General features: G+C 34.9%; 1 protein-coding gene across 2 annotated transcripts in view; it reads right to left on the bottom strand.

Annotated features, from left to right (window-relative positions):
- The window catches only part of LOC135082232 (nuclear speckle splicing regulatory protein 1-like), a 30,818-nt gene that overhangs the window by 10,244 nt on the left and 4,592 nt on the right, over positions 1 to 15,982 (bottom strand). The window contains exon 3 of one of the 2 annotated variants that reach the window (XM_063977002.1): positions 19 to 278. In XM_063977002.1, the coding sequence (XP_063833072.1) occupies positions 19 to 253 (235 nt within the window). In that variant the 5' untranslated portion in view covers positions 254 to 278. Of the gene's footprint in view, positions 1 to 3; positions 279 to 15,982 lie in introns of both variants that reach the window. The other variant, XM_063977001.1, reaches the window with a different exon arrangement.

The raw sequence follows: 15,982 nt of genomic DNA, 5'->3' as shown, positions 1-15,982 counted from the left end.
GACCTATACCCTTTTTACCTGTCGACAATTTCTGCTTCAGCTCAGCTGCCAGGCTATCATAGAGGTTGGCCACGCATCTCTCCTCATTGCTGCCAGAGTCTGACTCTCTTGACACCTCAGACCCTAGTGAAGAATCTGGGGGTTTCTTGGAAGACGGTAGAGCGCCCCTCATTTGAAGCTTTCGCTCTATGTCTGCGAACTTCTTTTGGTTTTCCGGCCGCTCTATCAGAGCTTGTAGGTGTGTGTAGAGCATCTCGGCTGTGTGGTCGGAGTCGCATCTGTGGAGGGAAAAGGGATCGTAAGTATTGGACAGTAAGGTTTCAATTGGCGTAATGTTTTAATCAGAAATTAAGAGACTAATGTCTCTAATTTTTAAGTGACATGGTAACTCATAACCGGGTTTTTGTTTTCATAGGGGTCACTTAAATTAGGGATTGATGGTGAAAACGGGCATAACTTTCCAGTTGTCTGGAAAAATAGGGAGTAAAAGTAAGTAAAAAAAAGTAGACGCAATTCAAAGTTTTCTGGGCAAACATGTGGCATGTTTATGCGTTTAAAGTACAAAGCAGATCAAAATTTACAAACGCAGGAAACAAAATGTAAAACGTCTACACTATCGTTTATTCTCAGCGATCTTTTTTTTCGTCAGGAAATGCATGAAATTGCATATAGCGTCAGACAATTATGTACTTAGATGAAAAGTCCTATTAATAATCATTTATATCTATCAAAATAAATAATGTACTTCTCATTATACATGAAAAATTGTAAGCAAGTTTATTTATGAACTGAGTAATTAAATTTGAAAAATCCTTCATAGAATCACGAAATAATGTTGGTTCAAACACGACAGTAATTGAACTCTATTAATTTAATAAACATAGATTTTATTTAGTGCAATTATATTCAATTGCCCGTTTTAATTGATTTAAAACATACTCTATTTCCAAACGTCAATCAAATAATAATAATTAAAATGCCTTTTACTTGCTTACCAATTATTGTTTATGTGGTCATTAACTTTAGTTGCCATGTCTACCAACTATTAACAACGTATAGCAAGTAATACTTACTTAATTTCTAAATCTCAAGGTACGTATTTATTACAATCTATTATTATGAAAAAGTAATTCAAAACAGTGTTGTGACATGTACATATCGATGGAGTTATCGATACTATTACAAAATCGTTTCTTAAGAATTCACTATTGCTTCAGATAATAGGTGAAGCCAACCGTATCATTACTTTCGTTTTATCAGTTACATTTGAAGAATCAATCGTATTTTAAATCTGTGTAAAAACAACTTCATTTGGGAGATAAATTGTTTTTTGCTTTACTTATTATAATGTCTGTGCTTTTTATTCAATAATAAAATTGATTATTTTATACGTTTTCAATGCTTTAGCTTATATCTGTAGAAATAATTTAGTTGCAGGAAAATTTTGGTTTTTTAAAGATAAAAATGATTAGATCAAAGATTAAAATGTTTCGTTAGCATCAGTTAAACGTTTATGAATGTAAGTAAAAGAGCGATGTTGTTTTGTTTTTCTCCTGCACGCAGCATCGCTCGGAGATAGTAATTATCACGTGAGCTTAGCAATTTAGAGACGATCAATCAAAATGCGTTTCTTGCTACATTTTAGATGTAATCTTGAAGGTGCGTTGCCCTTGGTCAATGGGCATTTACTTGGCAACCTCAATAAAGTGCTAAGATTAAACACTTCAGGCCTTATTTGGTTGTGTTACGGTTTTAAATTGAACATTTTTGCGGCTTATTGTATAACATGAATTAAAGTTGTAACATAATATGCCGTGACTAAACATATAATGTGATTTCGTTTTGACAGGACCCGTGTGCCTTAACCTATGTTACGTGTAGGGTTGACACATTTTGTATGGTCAGTTAGTCAGCCATATAATGTTGATGCAAGTATCACCCTTTTAATATAATTTAAATGTGTTTAAATGTAGTATGGCGAGATTTAAAGGTTGATGATAGCAATAAAAAAAAAATCCTTAAAAAGTATTGTATTCAGTCAGTTAGTTATTCAGAAGTTATTAATAAGTAGTGAAAATGTAACCTAGTGGCCCCATTATTGCTATTAGTGATATCGTACATTAAAAAGAAGAAAACAGGAACCTTTTTCTTATTATGTCCAATTGAAACAATAATATAGACAAACAATTTGAAATATAATAATAATAAGAGCTTCCTCGTTGTGGATAAAAAAAATCCATAGACAGTTAGACATACATGGTATATTGCTAGTATTGCTACTACACTTCTTTCGAACTAGCAGTATCTTATTTCACTGTCAGATGCGTTCAATAAAAATATAGAGACAGCCCTATACCCATGCGTGCGAATGTCAAAGTTGAATGAGTACCGACAAGGCCCTGACACTGTGCGTTGTGTTCAAGTAGTGACGTGCTTTAAGTGGGTTACTCGATATCGATAACGACTATCGAATGCGTGCCAAATAGGTTGCGTTATGACAAACTTAAAAGGTCATAATGGAGGTACTTAGGTGTGAAGAGGTGTTAGGCTTGAAGATGTGATTTTAATGCAAAACTATTTTTTGAATGAGTAATCTTGGATTGCTAAAGGTTTAAACCTCGTTATTGCTGAATATATCAAAATATAAGATGTTGGTTCTTATTGATAAAAAGATCACGCATATTTAATTTTAATAAAATTAACCTCTTGTGTGTCGTTGCAGAAACGTCGATCGATATTAATAATATTCATACAATGTGAATTGCTGTACACTTCTACAGCTTTTCCCCAACAACATTGGTTATATGAAATAATCATAATGAGTCTTCTTAGTCAGACTACAAGGGATCAGTAACTACCTCGTACTATGCAACTGCAAAGGAATACATCCTAACTTAGTGGGCAATTAATTTCTCAGCGCCTTGCACAGTATGTCTTGTAGTGGACCGACGACCTCATAAAGGTAGCAGGGAGGCGCTGGATGCAGGCCGGGCGATGTGGAAATCGTGGGGAGGTATATTCTCAGCAGTGGATGATATGTGGCTGAAATAAATAATAAATATAATAAATAAATATCCTTGGACATTTTATACTGCGCTTCTAGTCCCAAACTAAGCAAAGCTTGTACTATGGGTACTAAACCACGGATATAAACATAAGTACTTAAATACTTTTTTTTTTGTAAATACATACTTATTATACATAGAAAACATCCAGTCCAATACAAACAAATATGTTCATGCACACAAATGTTTGTACTGTGCGGGAATCGAACCCGCTACCTCCGGAATAGTAGTCCGTTTCGAACCACTACACCAAATGGCCGACAAATGCCTGATGGCCGATAAATGATGATGATGTCTTGTAGTTAGGTATAAATAGGTACATACAAGTCTTTTACAATGTCCCATCACCACCATCGCTAAGACAACGGACGTGGTGCAATAACCACGCATGGGCGCACACCATCCATTACCATAGTGTTATCATAATTACACAATCGGTATTCGGTATACCGATTGTTATTTCAATCGGACTGGTTCAGTTACTTGTGCGGGACTTGTCGAATTGTTTCTGAGATCAAGGTGGCCTTACTCATTATGCAAGTATGTTGGTTGCTGAATGAAACTAGAGTTACACTAGTTTTAACAAAGGTTGTAGAATGTAAGTGACACTATACTATTAGGACACGAAAAGTGGCTGTAAATGGTAATCTAATAATAGTATTTCAAATCAAAGCTCAATTAGATTCAATTTTGGTAACCTGTCTGTAATGTTAAGGGTATGATTTATTTATTAATTAATTATACAGGGTGTTAGGTAAATGGGTATATGAGCCGACACTAGCCCATATTAACACATGCATATAAATGGTATGGTGAAGTCAGAAATTTGATATCATCATTTTAATTTTTTAAATGTTCATACAAAATAAGTAAAATTTATAAAATCTGATTTGTATGAAAATTAAAATAATGATATCAATTTTCTGACTTCACCATACCATTTATATGCATGTGTTAATATGGGCTAGTGTCGGCTCATATACCCATTTACCTAACACCTTGTATAAAATATCAAGTGTATTCAATTCCTTTTTTTGTTGAATTTCAGTTTTAGTATGTAGTAGACCAACTTCAAGGAAAAGTGGTCTGAAATAGTTTTAGTAGTAGACCAATCGAATGAAAATAATCTGGCCTGAAAAGTCGAGTTGTAGAGTAACTCTATGATTTCCAAATACCTCCCTAGTTTCCTATTCGCTTGAAGATGCAACCGTTATTCTTAGTTGATACCTTCCTAAATAGAAAAGGTTAGCAGTTAATAGCTCATCAGGTGACACACCTTAAAGGCTATTATTATCACCATGTTAACATTTACCAAATGTCAAATTCTTCAGTACATCTGCCTAGATGCAGACATTTTATGGTGTATTCCAATAATCAATAAATTCTTCTCGGAACATTCTTACCACTAATTGAAGGATATGAAATAAGTAGTTTGAGTTATCAGAAATATCTACCATTGTGTTACAACTTCTGAAATGGTTATTAATCTTTGTTTTCTACCAATAAACCGAATCAAAATATTCGAGTTAACTCTACGAAGTGTTTGTACTAACTGTAACTCTTTATTAAAGTGAAAAGTATAAAAACGCATAAAAATTATTATACTAAGCTTTTTGTTACCTTCATAATGTTCTTTCTATCAGTAGGTTAGTTAGATTACCAATTTCATTTTATAAATTGCAAAACACGCTACTTACTTTAATCTACAACGAATACCTACTTCATTCAAGTGTATCATGTATGTCAGTATTAATTTTAATTAGTACCTACTACACGGAACTAATTTGTTAAAACAGTGTTTTTAAAAGTAAAAACAAGCCATGACAAAGCTCATCCTGGCTTACGTCATGGTGATAGGTTATCGGAGGATACCTACTTTTAATTAGGTACTAGTACACACGGAACTCGGTTTATTAAATAAAGGTGTTTTTAAAAGTAAAAACAAGTCATGAAAACTCATCCTGGCGCCGCGATGATGGGCTATCGGTGGAATGCTGGCCTTTTAATGCCAAGGCTGTTGCGACGCGGGCAACAGGTTTAGACTAATGCAACAATCGAATTATGAAACAATGTTGATAAAATTGACAGAATGAGACTTTTTTCCTGAAATACTACCAATATGCTGGCGGTTAAAGCAAATTTGTTTGTAATTAATGCAAATATAAGGCAAAGATCATTGTCACAGTCAAATTCGTTTGATAAACACCCAAATAATCCTTAAAAAATTAGATTTTATCGTGATTCGCTGTCATCGATAGGCTTAAGCGCCCAAAGCTTGACCGCACTAAATATTCAGTTTTGGATGGATTTATCTTTCTAAGTCACCAAACAATAAAATATTTACAAATAGTAAGTTACAAAATAGTAAAACTATTGAAAGTCTTAACAAAAGCCGAGTCAACAAACCCGGAAACGAATTCGTAATAATGGTATGTAAGGCCTTGGCGAAATAAAATTAAAAAGTCAGACTAAACTTTTAATTTTCACTTTACGCTTTGTCATCACACTATTCAGCCGATTTTTTAGCACCTAAACGTGCGGCTTTGTTAGCAAACCTTGTTTTATTTTGACAGGTGACGGTGAAAGTCATTGCATTTTTTATCTGTCCACCCGCCATATTTTAATAAACGTCAAAAATGCCGCCAAACTCTAATGAGTGATAAATACGAAATATACGTGATCCATTGCGCGGTGAAAGGGAAAAACGAATAATGTTTGTACAATAAACAGTCGATGGGCCAGTGGTTTTGTTGTAATATCAACGGTGATGCTATATAGGTTTCTATGTCTTTGCCGTAGAGGTCGCTTAGCTCACCTTTGGACTAGAAAACAGATGAAATGAGTATTCTTACGACTCATTAGAAAGTTATTTGAAACTATACCCTCGATTTTAAATTAACAATAACGCAACTGTTTCGAAATAAATGCTCGCAGCATTCAATAATATTGTCATTTGCATTTCGGATAGTATTATACAATGTTTGGTACAATTCTTAGATGTAGATTAGTTTTTTTATTAGATCTAAGAATGCGATTAAGGTCAACAGGTTTGCGTGTTACTTTAAACATTATGGCATTATGTGCCCCAACATAGCGACTTGTATCAGTGTCAACTATGATCTTTTCACTCTGCTCAGCTCAAGTCGTGAATGTCAGACTTCTAAGGTTTAACAAATAATACAAGAGTCAAGTTGTCAATATAGAAATGAAAAAAAAAAAAACGATTTGTTGTCCCGGAGTGGTGCTAAAGCAAGCCATAATTGAGACGTCTTTAAGTGCCCTGAAAAGGGTCTGTACACTAACAAGAATTTGAATTAATATGCCTCGCTGTAGATAAGCTTCTGTCTGGAGGAGGAGTAGTATTTGTTTGTTTATGGCTTATGTAACGTTGAAGGAATTTAATACCTATTTTCACCACCATCAATACTTAATTTATAAGTGACTCCTATGGTAACACAACAGAAATTTTGTTTTCAAAGGGGTCACTTAAAATTAGGGATTGGTGGTGAAAACCGGCATAACTTTATTGGGTTCTTTTTTACCACTCGCCCTTTTGTGACGGAGGCCTTGTCGTTTCAACAGAGGACGTCAATCAAAGGCCGCCCTTACCAGGCAGGTCCTATCTCGTTAAGGAGCGGGCCCATTCCAGGTTATTGCTTCTAACTGCCGTTCTGGTTCATTTACTTTTTTCTGATGTACGGTCAGCAAAACAAATGTAGGGTTTAGTTTTAATAATAATATTATACTGATAAGTAGGTACGTAAAAGTCAGGTTGCAGAGGAAGTAGTAAAGCAATGCGTAAACTTTGTTTAATAAGCGCTCTGCACTGTCGCTAAATTGACGTTTATTAAAAATGTGCAAAAAATAGCCAAGATACTGCACACGATCACTCAGTGTATTATAGTAATTTTACGATTAAGATGGCAGTTTCCAATGCAATTAGGTCCGCGTGTCCCTACATGTTTTTGTATATTTGACCTTTTCTGCAAACCGTACCCTATCATCTCCGGCAAAGGCGGAAAACTTTATGCCTGTGTCATATCACGTAAAAACGACTCAAACAACCGCGATAATGATAGGCAGAATATTATTGCTAATTTCTGGAAAGGCTAAGCTAAATCAAAAAGCCTCCTTCAAATGTTATCTTAGAGATAGCGACGTAAGCTTTAAAGTAGAATATAGTAAATTATAATAATTTATGCATAATAGTGAATATGCAATGAATGTTTCTGTTTAATTAACTAGGTTCTATTTAATTTTACGCAACCATTAAAGTATAGAGCCTTACGTGCACCAATGTGTAACTAGATCTCAGTAAAAACATAAGATTCAATTTAATATTGTGCATAAATCCCATGGCACAAAATTTAATTACTAAATAATTCGTTTTGACCCGAAAATGAGCTTTCCCTTAACTTTGTTTTTTGCGTAGAAATCAATAAATAGGTAGTAATTTGATTAGGCGATTATTTTACAAATCACTAAGGGGCTCGACACCCTATTACTCGTAAAGGTACTTCAATTGATACGTGGTGTCATCTACCAAATCATAATAAAGTAAAAGTACGCTATATTTATAAAGCAACAAGTAGTTATAATTAATTATAGTCCAGTCAATAAAGCATTATAGATGGAAAACTGTAGAACACAATTTCTGACTTCAGGACTTTATTTAGACTAGTTAGGAGGTGAACATAGCAAAAGTCCCCGCCCTTAGCCCTTGAGCCGGCGGGGAGAGGGGGGTTTAAAGGTGCCACTTTTCGGTTTTTCGCTTAATCCTTGGAAACTATGCGTCCTAGTGACATGACTACTTTGAACCAAAAAAAGCATATTCAATTTGCTACAGGTGAGATAAACAAGTTTTTCTATAAATTGTATAGTTTTCGCGGCATCTGCTCTAGAAGGTCTGTTTTATTGGAAATTTTATTTTTATCTTACATGTTCCCATCAGGAGAAAATCGATTAAATCAACATTGAGCAATCATACTAGACATGCGGGAGCATGTTAAGCCTAGTTTCAGGGAGGGGACTGCACCGTGCGTATATTTAGACGAACTACTTTGAGCCACTTTTGACTCCGCATCACTCAAAAACTACTGTTCATTAACACTTCAAATTTGGTTCATGTGTTGAGACTTGCAAGATATACATCAGTTTCAAATTTCATAAATATCCCTCATACGGTTCTTTAGGTATTCACGTCCAAAAATTTACATGTCTGACCTATAGACCAAATTCTAACCACTTCCAGATGACCTCGAAGGTTCAAATTTGGCATCCAGAAAGGTAGTTATGTAAATACAAAGGAAAAAATAAAAAAACAGTAAATTTTAACATTTCACATGTGATAGATAGATTTTAGTGTTCTAAATGTCGATTTTTGAACGTCAATACCTAAATAACCGTTTGAGGTATATTTATGAAATTTGAAGCTGATGTATATCTTGCAAGTCTCAATACATGAGACAAATTTGAAGTGTTAATGCACAGTAGTTTTTGAATGATGAGGAGTCAAAAGTGGCTCTAATTGGTTCGTCTAAATATACGCACGGTGCAGTCCCCTCCCTGGAACTGGGCTTAACATGCTCCCGCATGTCTATAGTGTTTGCTCAATGTTGATTTAGTCGATTTTCTCCTGAAAGGAACATGTAAGACAACATTAAAATTTCCAATTTTACAGACCTTCTAGAGCAGATGCCGTAAAAACTATATAAGATATAGAAAAACTTGACGGTCTCACCTATAGCAAATTTAATAAGCTTTTTTTGGTTCATAGTAGTCATGTCACTAGGACGCATAGTTTCCGAGGATTAAGCGAAAAACCGAAAAGTGATACCTTTAAACCCCCCTCTCCCCGCCGGCTCAAGGGCTAAGGGCGGGGACTTTTGCTATGTTCACCACCTAACTAGGCTAAATAAAGTCCCGAGGTCAGAAATTGTGTTCCACGGATTTCTCTCTACACCGTCGTTAAGGCATTCATTGACTGGACTATTATAAGAATGGTATTAAAAGTTTAATGCCTTCTAGTTATGACTCTAAAATCAGAGGTATCTTTTACTGCTTGAGGTAAACACGAGTAAATTGACAATCGTAATAAAATGACTTGCGTAAATGGCATAATGCCTATTATTTAAAATACATTAGTGTGAATGTTTAGCATAATGTCCCGGGAAGTGGTTAGGTAGACCTTGTCATAGATTCAAGACCCGTTAGGGACTTGGCATCAGCGTGATGTCAAAGGTTTGTTTTTAACCGACTTCAAAAAAGGAGGAGGTTCTATGTTCGAATTTATGTATTTTTGATGAAATTTTTAGCTGACTACTTACTGGCTATCTACTTATATGAATACCCACACAAAGTCTAGGCTTCATTAATTTTAGAGCCTGTTTCAACACTAGTTGATAAAGTCCCAGATATCCTAGTATAATTTAATCCGTAGGATAGTATCTTTATGGTTTCAGAATCGCTGAAATAAACGACACACAAACTAATTACTTAAAAGCTGCAAAAGCTCTATTAATTGTCTGATAACAGTCATGAATATTATGTGTCATATGCACGTACGACGTACATTTTCTTATGTTTTCATCATTTAGTTCGTCTCAAAAATTCATTATGTACTATTATGAAACCACACATTGTTACATTTATATCATTGAAGTCAATATCATATCATTACACTTAATAATTAAAGAATGTATAGAGTCGAATTTAGTCCATGTCTTTCCAATATTATTAATAATAATGTCATTGTGCGTCAAACATGTCCCATGATGGCACGGGAAGTGGTTACCCGTAGACCTTGTCACGGATTCTTGCGGAGTCCCCGTTAGGCGGCGCGGGCGCATCGAACGTGATATGCCACAGTTTGCTACACCGTCGCAGCCTTTCCCATAGATTCAATAAGTTTGTAATATCTGCATTATCTGCATATTGTTCTTCGTTTCGTTCTTCATTTGTTTCACCATAAAATAGACTGTTCTAAATTTAAAATTGACATTGTTTGCTACTTCAATATACGATTCTACACTTCTTCATTTTTGTGGCCAGCCTACAGAGTGACATCCCCAATATGTAAGACAATTGAATAGAATAATGAAAAGTAGCTCGTTGGCCTCCTGTTCCATAAAAAAAGTAACAATTGACTTTGGATTTTTTCTCTTGCCAAGCTAAAAAACACTTAAAAATATTTTTTTATCATACCAATCCAATAGGTCAAATCCTAGACCCAAATAAAGTAAATCTTGATATAGCTCTATCTGTAAGGTCACTTGCATTTTAATTAAATAAATAAATAAATAGGCAAACATTTGTACCCAGTGGGATTGAAAGTCCGAAACCACAGTACAGATTTTGTATCAAAACTATTACGAACTAACTATACTTTAAAAATGTATTTTTACGCACACAGGCATCCATATTAAGAAACTAAAACAAATATAGCTGAACATACACAGGCACATTAAGAAATAAAAGCTCCTTGCTCCGTTTCTATTTCACGGATCAAAATCAATTGAACCACCAATTATTGTAATTCACAAATACTTAGGCCATAACAACTATTGAATTGTGCATTAATTCAACACCTGCGAACTAAATCGGCGTTTGAATTCTCAGCTAATTACAAAATTCTCAGTTGCTACATCTTTGGATGCACCGGCCGAAGTATTTCGTTGCATCACGCACAGATAAATGTCAGCTGGGAACGAAGCTTTTGTTTATAACGTAGGCTAGGTTCCACCATCTTACTTTAACTTTGACAAACGTCAAAAATCTATCAAACTCTATACAAAATCCACCGGTTATCGTTAAAGTTACGGTCAAATTTAGGTGGTGCAACTCAGCCTTAGTTAGTGTTTTGTTTTGAAGTAAACGCGAACGTTAATAGTTAATCAGAAATGTAATTTATGTTGTGCGTAAAGTAGATTAGCGTAACGAAATAAGAGTGAAGTTATGTGAACACATTTTCATCAAACATTATAGCTTAATATTCTTGATAAATTAAGGTGTTGTTTAATACCAAACCTTGTAGTTTTTTTTAGTAATTGCATAAATGTTACAGCTTTTATTACGAAAGTACGAAAAAGTGGCCGTTTTCCTCTTTATTAAAACTGTTATGCACACAATTTATAAAAAGTCTGCCTGTAATCACTTTCGACGATACAAACTCTACTCAATGCTGCTTTAAGTGTAAATATTTAAAAAATGCTATTCGTACACATTATCACACATTCGTTCGTTTCAGCCGAATGACATCCACTGCTGTACAAAGGCCTCCCCCACAGATTTCCACAAAGACCGGTCGCGCCGCCCGCATCCAGGCACCTCCCGCGACCTTCACCAGATCGTTGGTCCACCTAGTGGGAGGCCTATCACATATTACTTAAATGATAACAATAATGTCGAATCCCCTTGACACTGTTTATCTCCATAATTATTGTATCCAAGTTGCAAATTAACACTTATCTCGGCTAGTCCAGTCAAAATAGACATGAACCCTGCAATAATTCGCATACAGCTGAAAATTGGTACGAATGTTCGGAGCACCATTATGAATTAACTGTGAAAAGTCCCCATCGATCCGACATGTGCTAAAAAAAAAATTCTATGTTAAAAGTTAAAAAATACGGGTTTTTGAGATTTTCAGCTAAACGGTAAGATTTATCACAAAAATATGTATGACAAGGTTTAAGACCATGCAATTATCTATCAAAATTGTCTATACAATTTCTCCTAATAGTCAGCGTTTCTGAGATTCGATGATCCGAAGAGTCAAAAAAGTGTTTTCTTCATAACGGTCTTACACATAAATTCAATGTGATATCGCCTCGTGCCTAGACTGAGCATTGTATCATGATGTGTTGTCGACGTCGAATCTAAAATGATCAACCTCAATGTCGTCTGTCATCTTTAATTATCGAAAAATGGGTGCAACTTTGACGAAGGACTGCACCGTGAGTTTCTAAGATACGAAGTTTTCGTGTCTATTAGGTTTAAGAGCTCTTATATGCACACGTCACTACTCTACTTGTAACTCTATGGTCACTCTTTTAGCCCGGTCAAGTCAGAAAATCCAGGTTATAATAATTCGCATAGAGCTGAAAATTTGTGTGAATGTTGAGAACACCATCTTTAATGAAATGTCAAAAGTCCCCAACGATCCGTCATTTGAAAAAAAAAATTACGAAGTCCAAGTTTTTTGCATTTTTCCGCCAAACAGTAAACTTATCATAAGAAATGATAAGAAATAGTAGTAGATCATAAAATTATCTATTAAAAGTGTCTTTGCCCCTTTTTCCTAAGAGTCACCGTTTATGTGGTAACGATGCAAAATGTTGAAGAATTCGCATTCTGTTAACTACTCCACGAGTCCACAACTTCAACTCTATTAAAATAGTTTTGAATTGAACAGGATAACAAATACATCTTAAAAAAGGCCTACTGGGGAAACCTGGTAAAAAAAATGCGCCAAATAACCATCATAGGTGTTGTGGAAACATGTGCATATAACGAGAACATCTTAACTAACTTTTTGATTCGTTCTACCTCATAATCGGTGACTCTTAGGAAAAAGAGGCAAAGATAATTTTGATAGATAATTTTATGATCTATTATTATTTTTTATCTATTTTTATGATTAGTTTACTACTTGGCCAAAAAATGCAAAAAACTTGGGACTTCGAAAACTTTTTTTTTAAATGACGGATCGTCGGGGACTTTTGACATTTCATTTAGGATGGTGTTCTCAACATTCACACAAATTTTCAGCTCTATGCGAATTATTATAACCTGGACTGTCTAACTTGGTCGGGCTAAAAGAGTGACCATAGAGTTAGAAGTAGTGTAGTGACGTGTGCATATAAGAGCTCTTAAACGTAATAAACACGAAAACTTCGTATCTTAGAAACTCACGGTGCAGTCCTTCGTCAAAGTTGCAACCATTTTTCGATAATTAAAGATGACAGACGACATTAAGGTTGATTATTTTATATTCGACGTCGACAACACATCATGATACAATGCTGAGTCGAGGCACGAGGCGATATCACATTGGATTTATGTGCAAGACCGTTATGAAGAAAACACTTTTTTGACTCTTCTGATCATCAAATCTCAGAAACGTTGACTCTTAGGAGAAAGTGTATAGACAATTTTGATAGATAATAGTATAATCTTAAATCTTGTCATACATATTTTTGTGATAAAAATTACCGTTTAGCTGAAAATCTCAAAAACCCGTATTTTTTAAGTTTGACCTTGAATTTTTTTTTTTAGCACATGTCGGATCGATGGGGACTTTTCACAGTTAATTCATAATGGTGCTCCGAACATGCGTACCAATTTTCAGCTGTATGCGAATTATTGCAGGGTTCATGTCTAATTTGACTGGACTATAATGTAACAAGACACAATTAGACAACGTAATTGACTTCAAATGAGCGCATCATATCACAAGGATTTATTGTGATCTTTTCTTATATCGTATTGTTTGTATGTTCTCATACTTATACATAGAGCATGGGTGTAGTGAGTAGCAACACTTTAGGTAGGCAATTATCTAACTGTGCCCTAAAATCCCTAAACTATCTAAGGAATTGACGAACATGTCCCAGTTCTTCCCGTGAATAGATATCCTAAAAGGCAACTGAAAGACAAACGTGTCGATATCAAGCCTCCCCAACGTGGAGAGCGTAGCCCTGATCCTGCATTTGCTTCGGGTAAATAAGAATGGGTCGTGCTTCTGCAGTAGAGACTTAAATATTTGATGATCCAGCCTTCAGTATAAAAATACGAAGCGCACCCATTTTGAAATACACCTAAGTTATTCTTTAAAGCGCAACTATGTTTATTAAGATTAATAAAAAGTACCAGGGCAACATAAAGGTATGATGTGCGTTTCGAGAAATAGTTTAAGTGCGCTTCGAGGAATACCTCAAAAATACAAAAACATTCGTACTTACTCGTACATCGTGAATCAGTTATACCTAACGAAGTTATTCTTTTAAACATAATACTAATATCTATGCTATGCACATAGCTAAGCAGAAATGAGCTTGATATTTGCAGCGTACAAAGGTCAAATTGCATTGAAAATGTCAAGTGTCTACATATTTTTTAGCACTTATTTCAGAGACGATGACTGTGTTTGTGCAATCGATGTGATTTTTTCCTTTGTGCTATTTTAGTATATAAATGCTTACGTACTATGCTTGGTCATGCATAATTAATTTGGTGACATAGTCTAATGCATGTAGTGCAGCGTTGCCAGACGTCCCGATTTTGGCGGGACGTCCCGATTTTAAATCAAATTTAAATGTCCCCGCGCGGGACAGGCTCGGTCCCGCTTTTCGGAGAGAAACACTCACTTCACCAGACTATTGTTTGAAACGCCATATTATTTTAAAGAATAAAACTTTTTTTTTTATTCTAAAGACGAATTTAACGATAGAGTAAATCTGATTTAAAATATTATTTTTTTGTTAAAATACATTTTCTATGGCTACTTTTGCTATCGATTGTCACGTAAACGTAATTTTAAGTCAAATAAAAAGATACATATTTGAAAACCTTTGATTATATACGTTTTTTTTACTATGTCCCGCTTCTGACGGAAGAATCCCGCTATTTTCACTCAAAAAGTACCAAAGTCCCGACTTGGCGGAAAAAAAAACTGGCAACGCTGATGTAGTGTCTTCTTTTTTGCATTGCAAGACGGGATTTGATTGCTGCTCTACCTACTTATGAGTATAACATCAAGTAGGTATGTACAATCCAAAATAGACTAGGTCCTGCCTAGGGTTTCTGATTTCTCGACCTATTTTTTTTCTCGAGTTTCGGGAATTCTCGAGGCGAAAATCTCGAGTTTTCTCGGGTCTCGAGTCTTTTAATTAAAACTGTTAAAATCGGTTGAAATTTAATAAAAACACAGGTTTTTTAATCTAATATACCTAATTTAATGCACAACAATCAATATTAGAATTTAGTACCACTTATTTTGGTAAGGAAACAAACAAAAAATGAAATCTTCTTTCATAATTAATATTAACTAATAATCATAACTTAGTTATTAACTAAAGGAACAAAAGTCACAAAGTCACGTGTACTTTAAATATAAATAACAATAAAAAATCTGGAGCTACAATTGAATCACTTTTTTTTCCAAAGGACACAAGTCCAAATAGCAAAATTACGATAAATAGTTTTTTTTATAAACAAAAAAACACTTTTTAATATTTTTTTAAATTTCTTTAGGATAACGACTTGAATAAACTTTACGAGGAGGCACGAGTACCTAACCTAACAGACAGTTAACAAATTTTTCGGTCTTTTAATCAGTCAGAGTTAAACATACAATATAATAAATAGGTATAGCATACTCGTAGATAAACATTATTACTTAGTTTTGATTGAGATCAAATAAGTTTAAAAAAGGAAGACTAGGCCAGTCTTAAAGCAACGTTAACCTATTAAATAATTAAAAACTTACTATTGTCTAAGAAAACAGGATTTCAAGAGTATTAAAGCTTCAAAATCGAAACTCGAGAATTCTCGAGCTCCGGTAATTTTTTTCTCGTCTCGAATGAAGCCAAATTTCTCGAGTTTTCTCGAGTTCGAGAAGGCTCGAGCAGAAACCCTAGTCCTGCCCGCAGTTTCGGCTACCAGGATTTAAGTCTGCTTAAGAAAGTCTTTATTGCGCGAGACCTCCGAGGCTCTGACCGATAAAAAAACCCTAAGAAGTTAATCTCTACTGTACTAGAAGCACGACTATCTCTAATTTACCAGAGCAAAGTGCAGGACATTACAGGTACACATTCCACGTTAGCCAGACGGGCAGGTGAGGCCTAGCGTATGCATATTAGGCCCTGGTCGCCTTTAAAGACATCCATGGGAAGGGTGTCATCCTATGTTTGCCCTCT

Source organism: Ostrinia nubilalis, chromosome 21 (assembly GCF_963855985.1).
Source record: "Ostrinia nubilalis chromosome 21, ilOstNubi1.1, whole genome shotgun sequence".
Taxonomy (NCBI): domain Eukaryota; kingdom Metazoa; phylum Arthropoda; class Insecta; order Lepidoptera; family Crambidae; genus Ostrinia; species Ostrinia nubilalis.
This window is presented reverse-complemented; position numbering and strand designations above follow the sequence as displayed.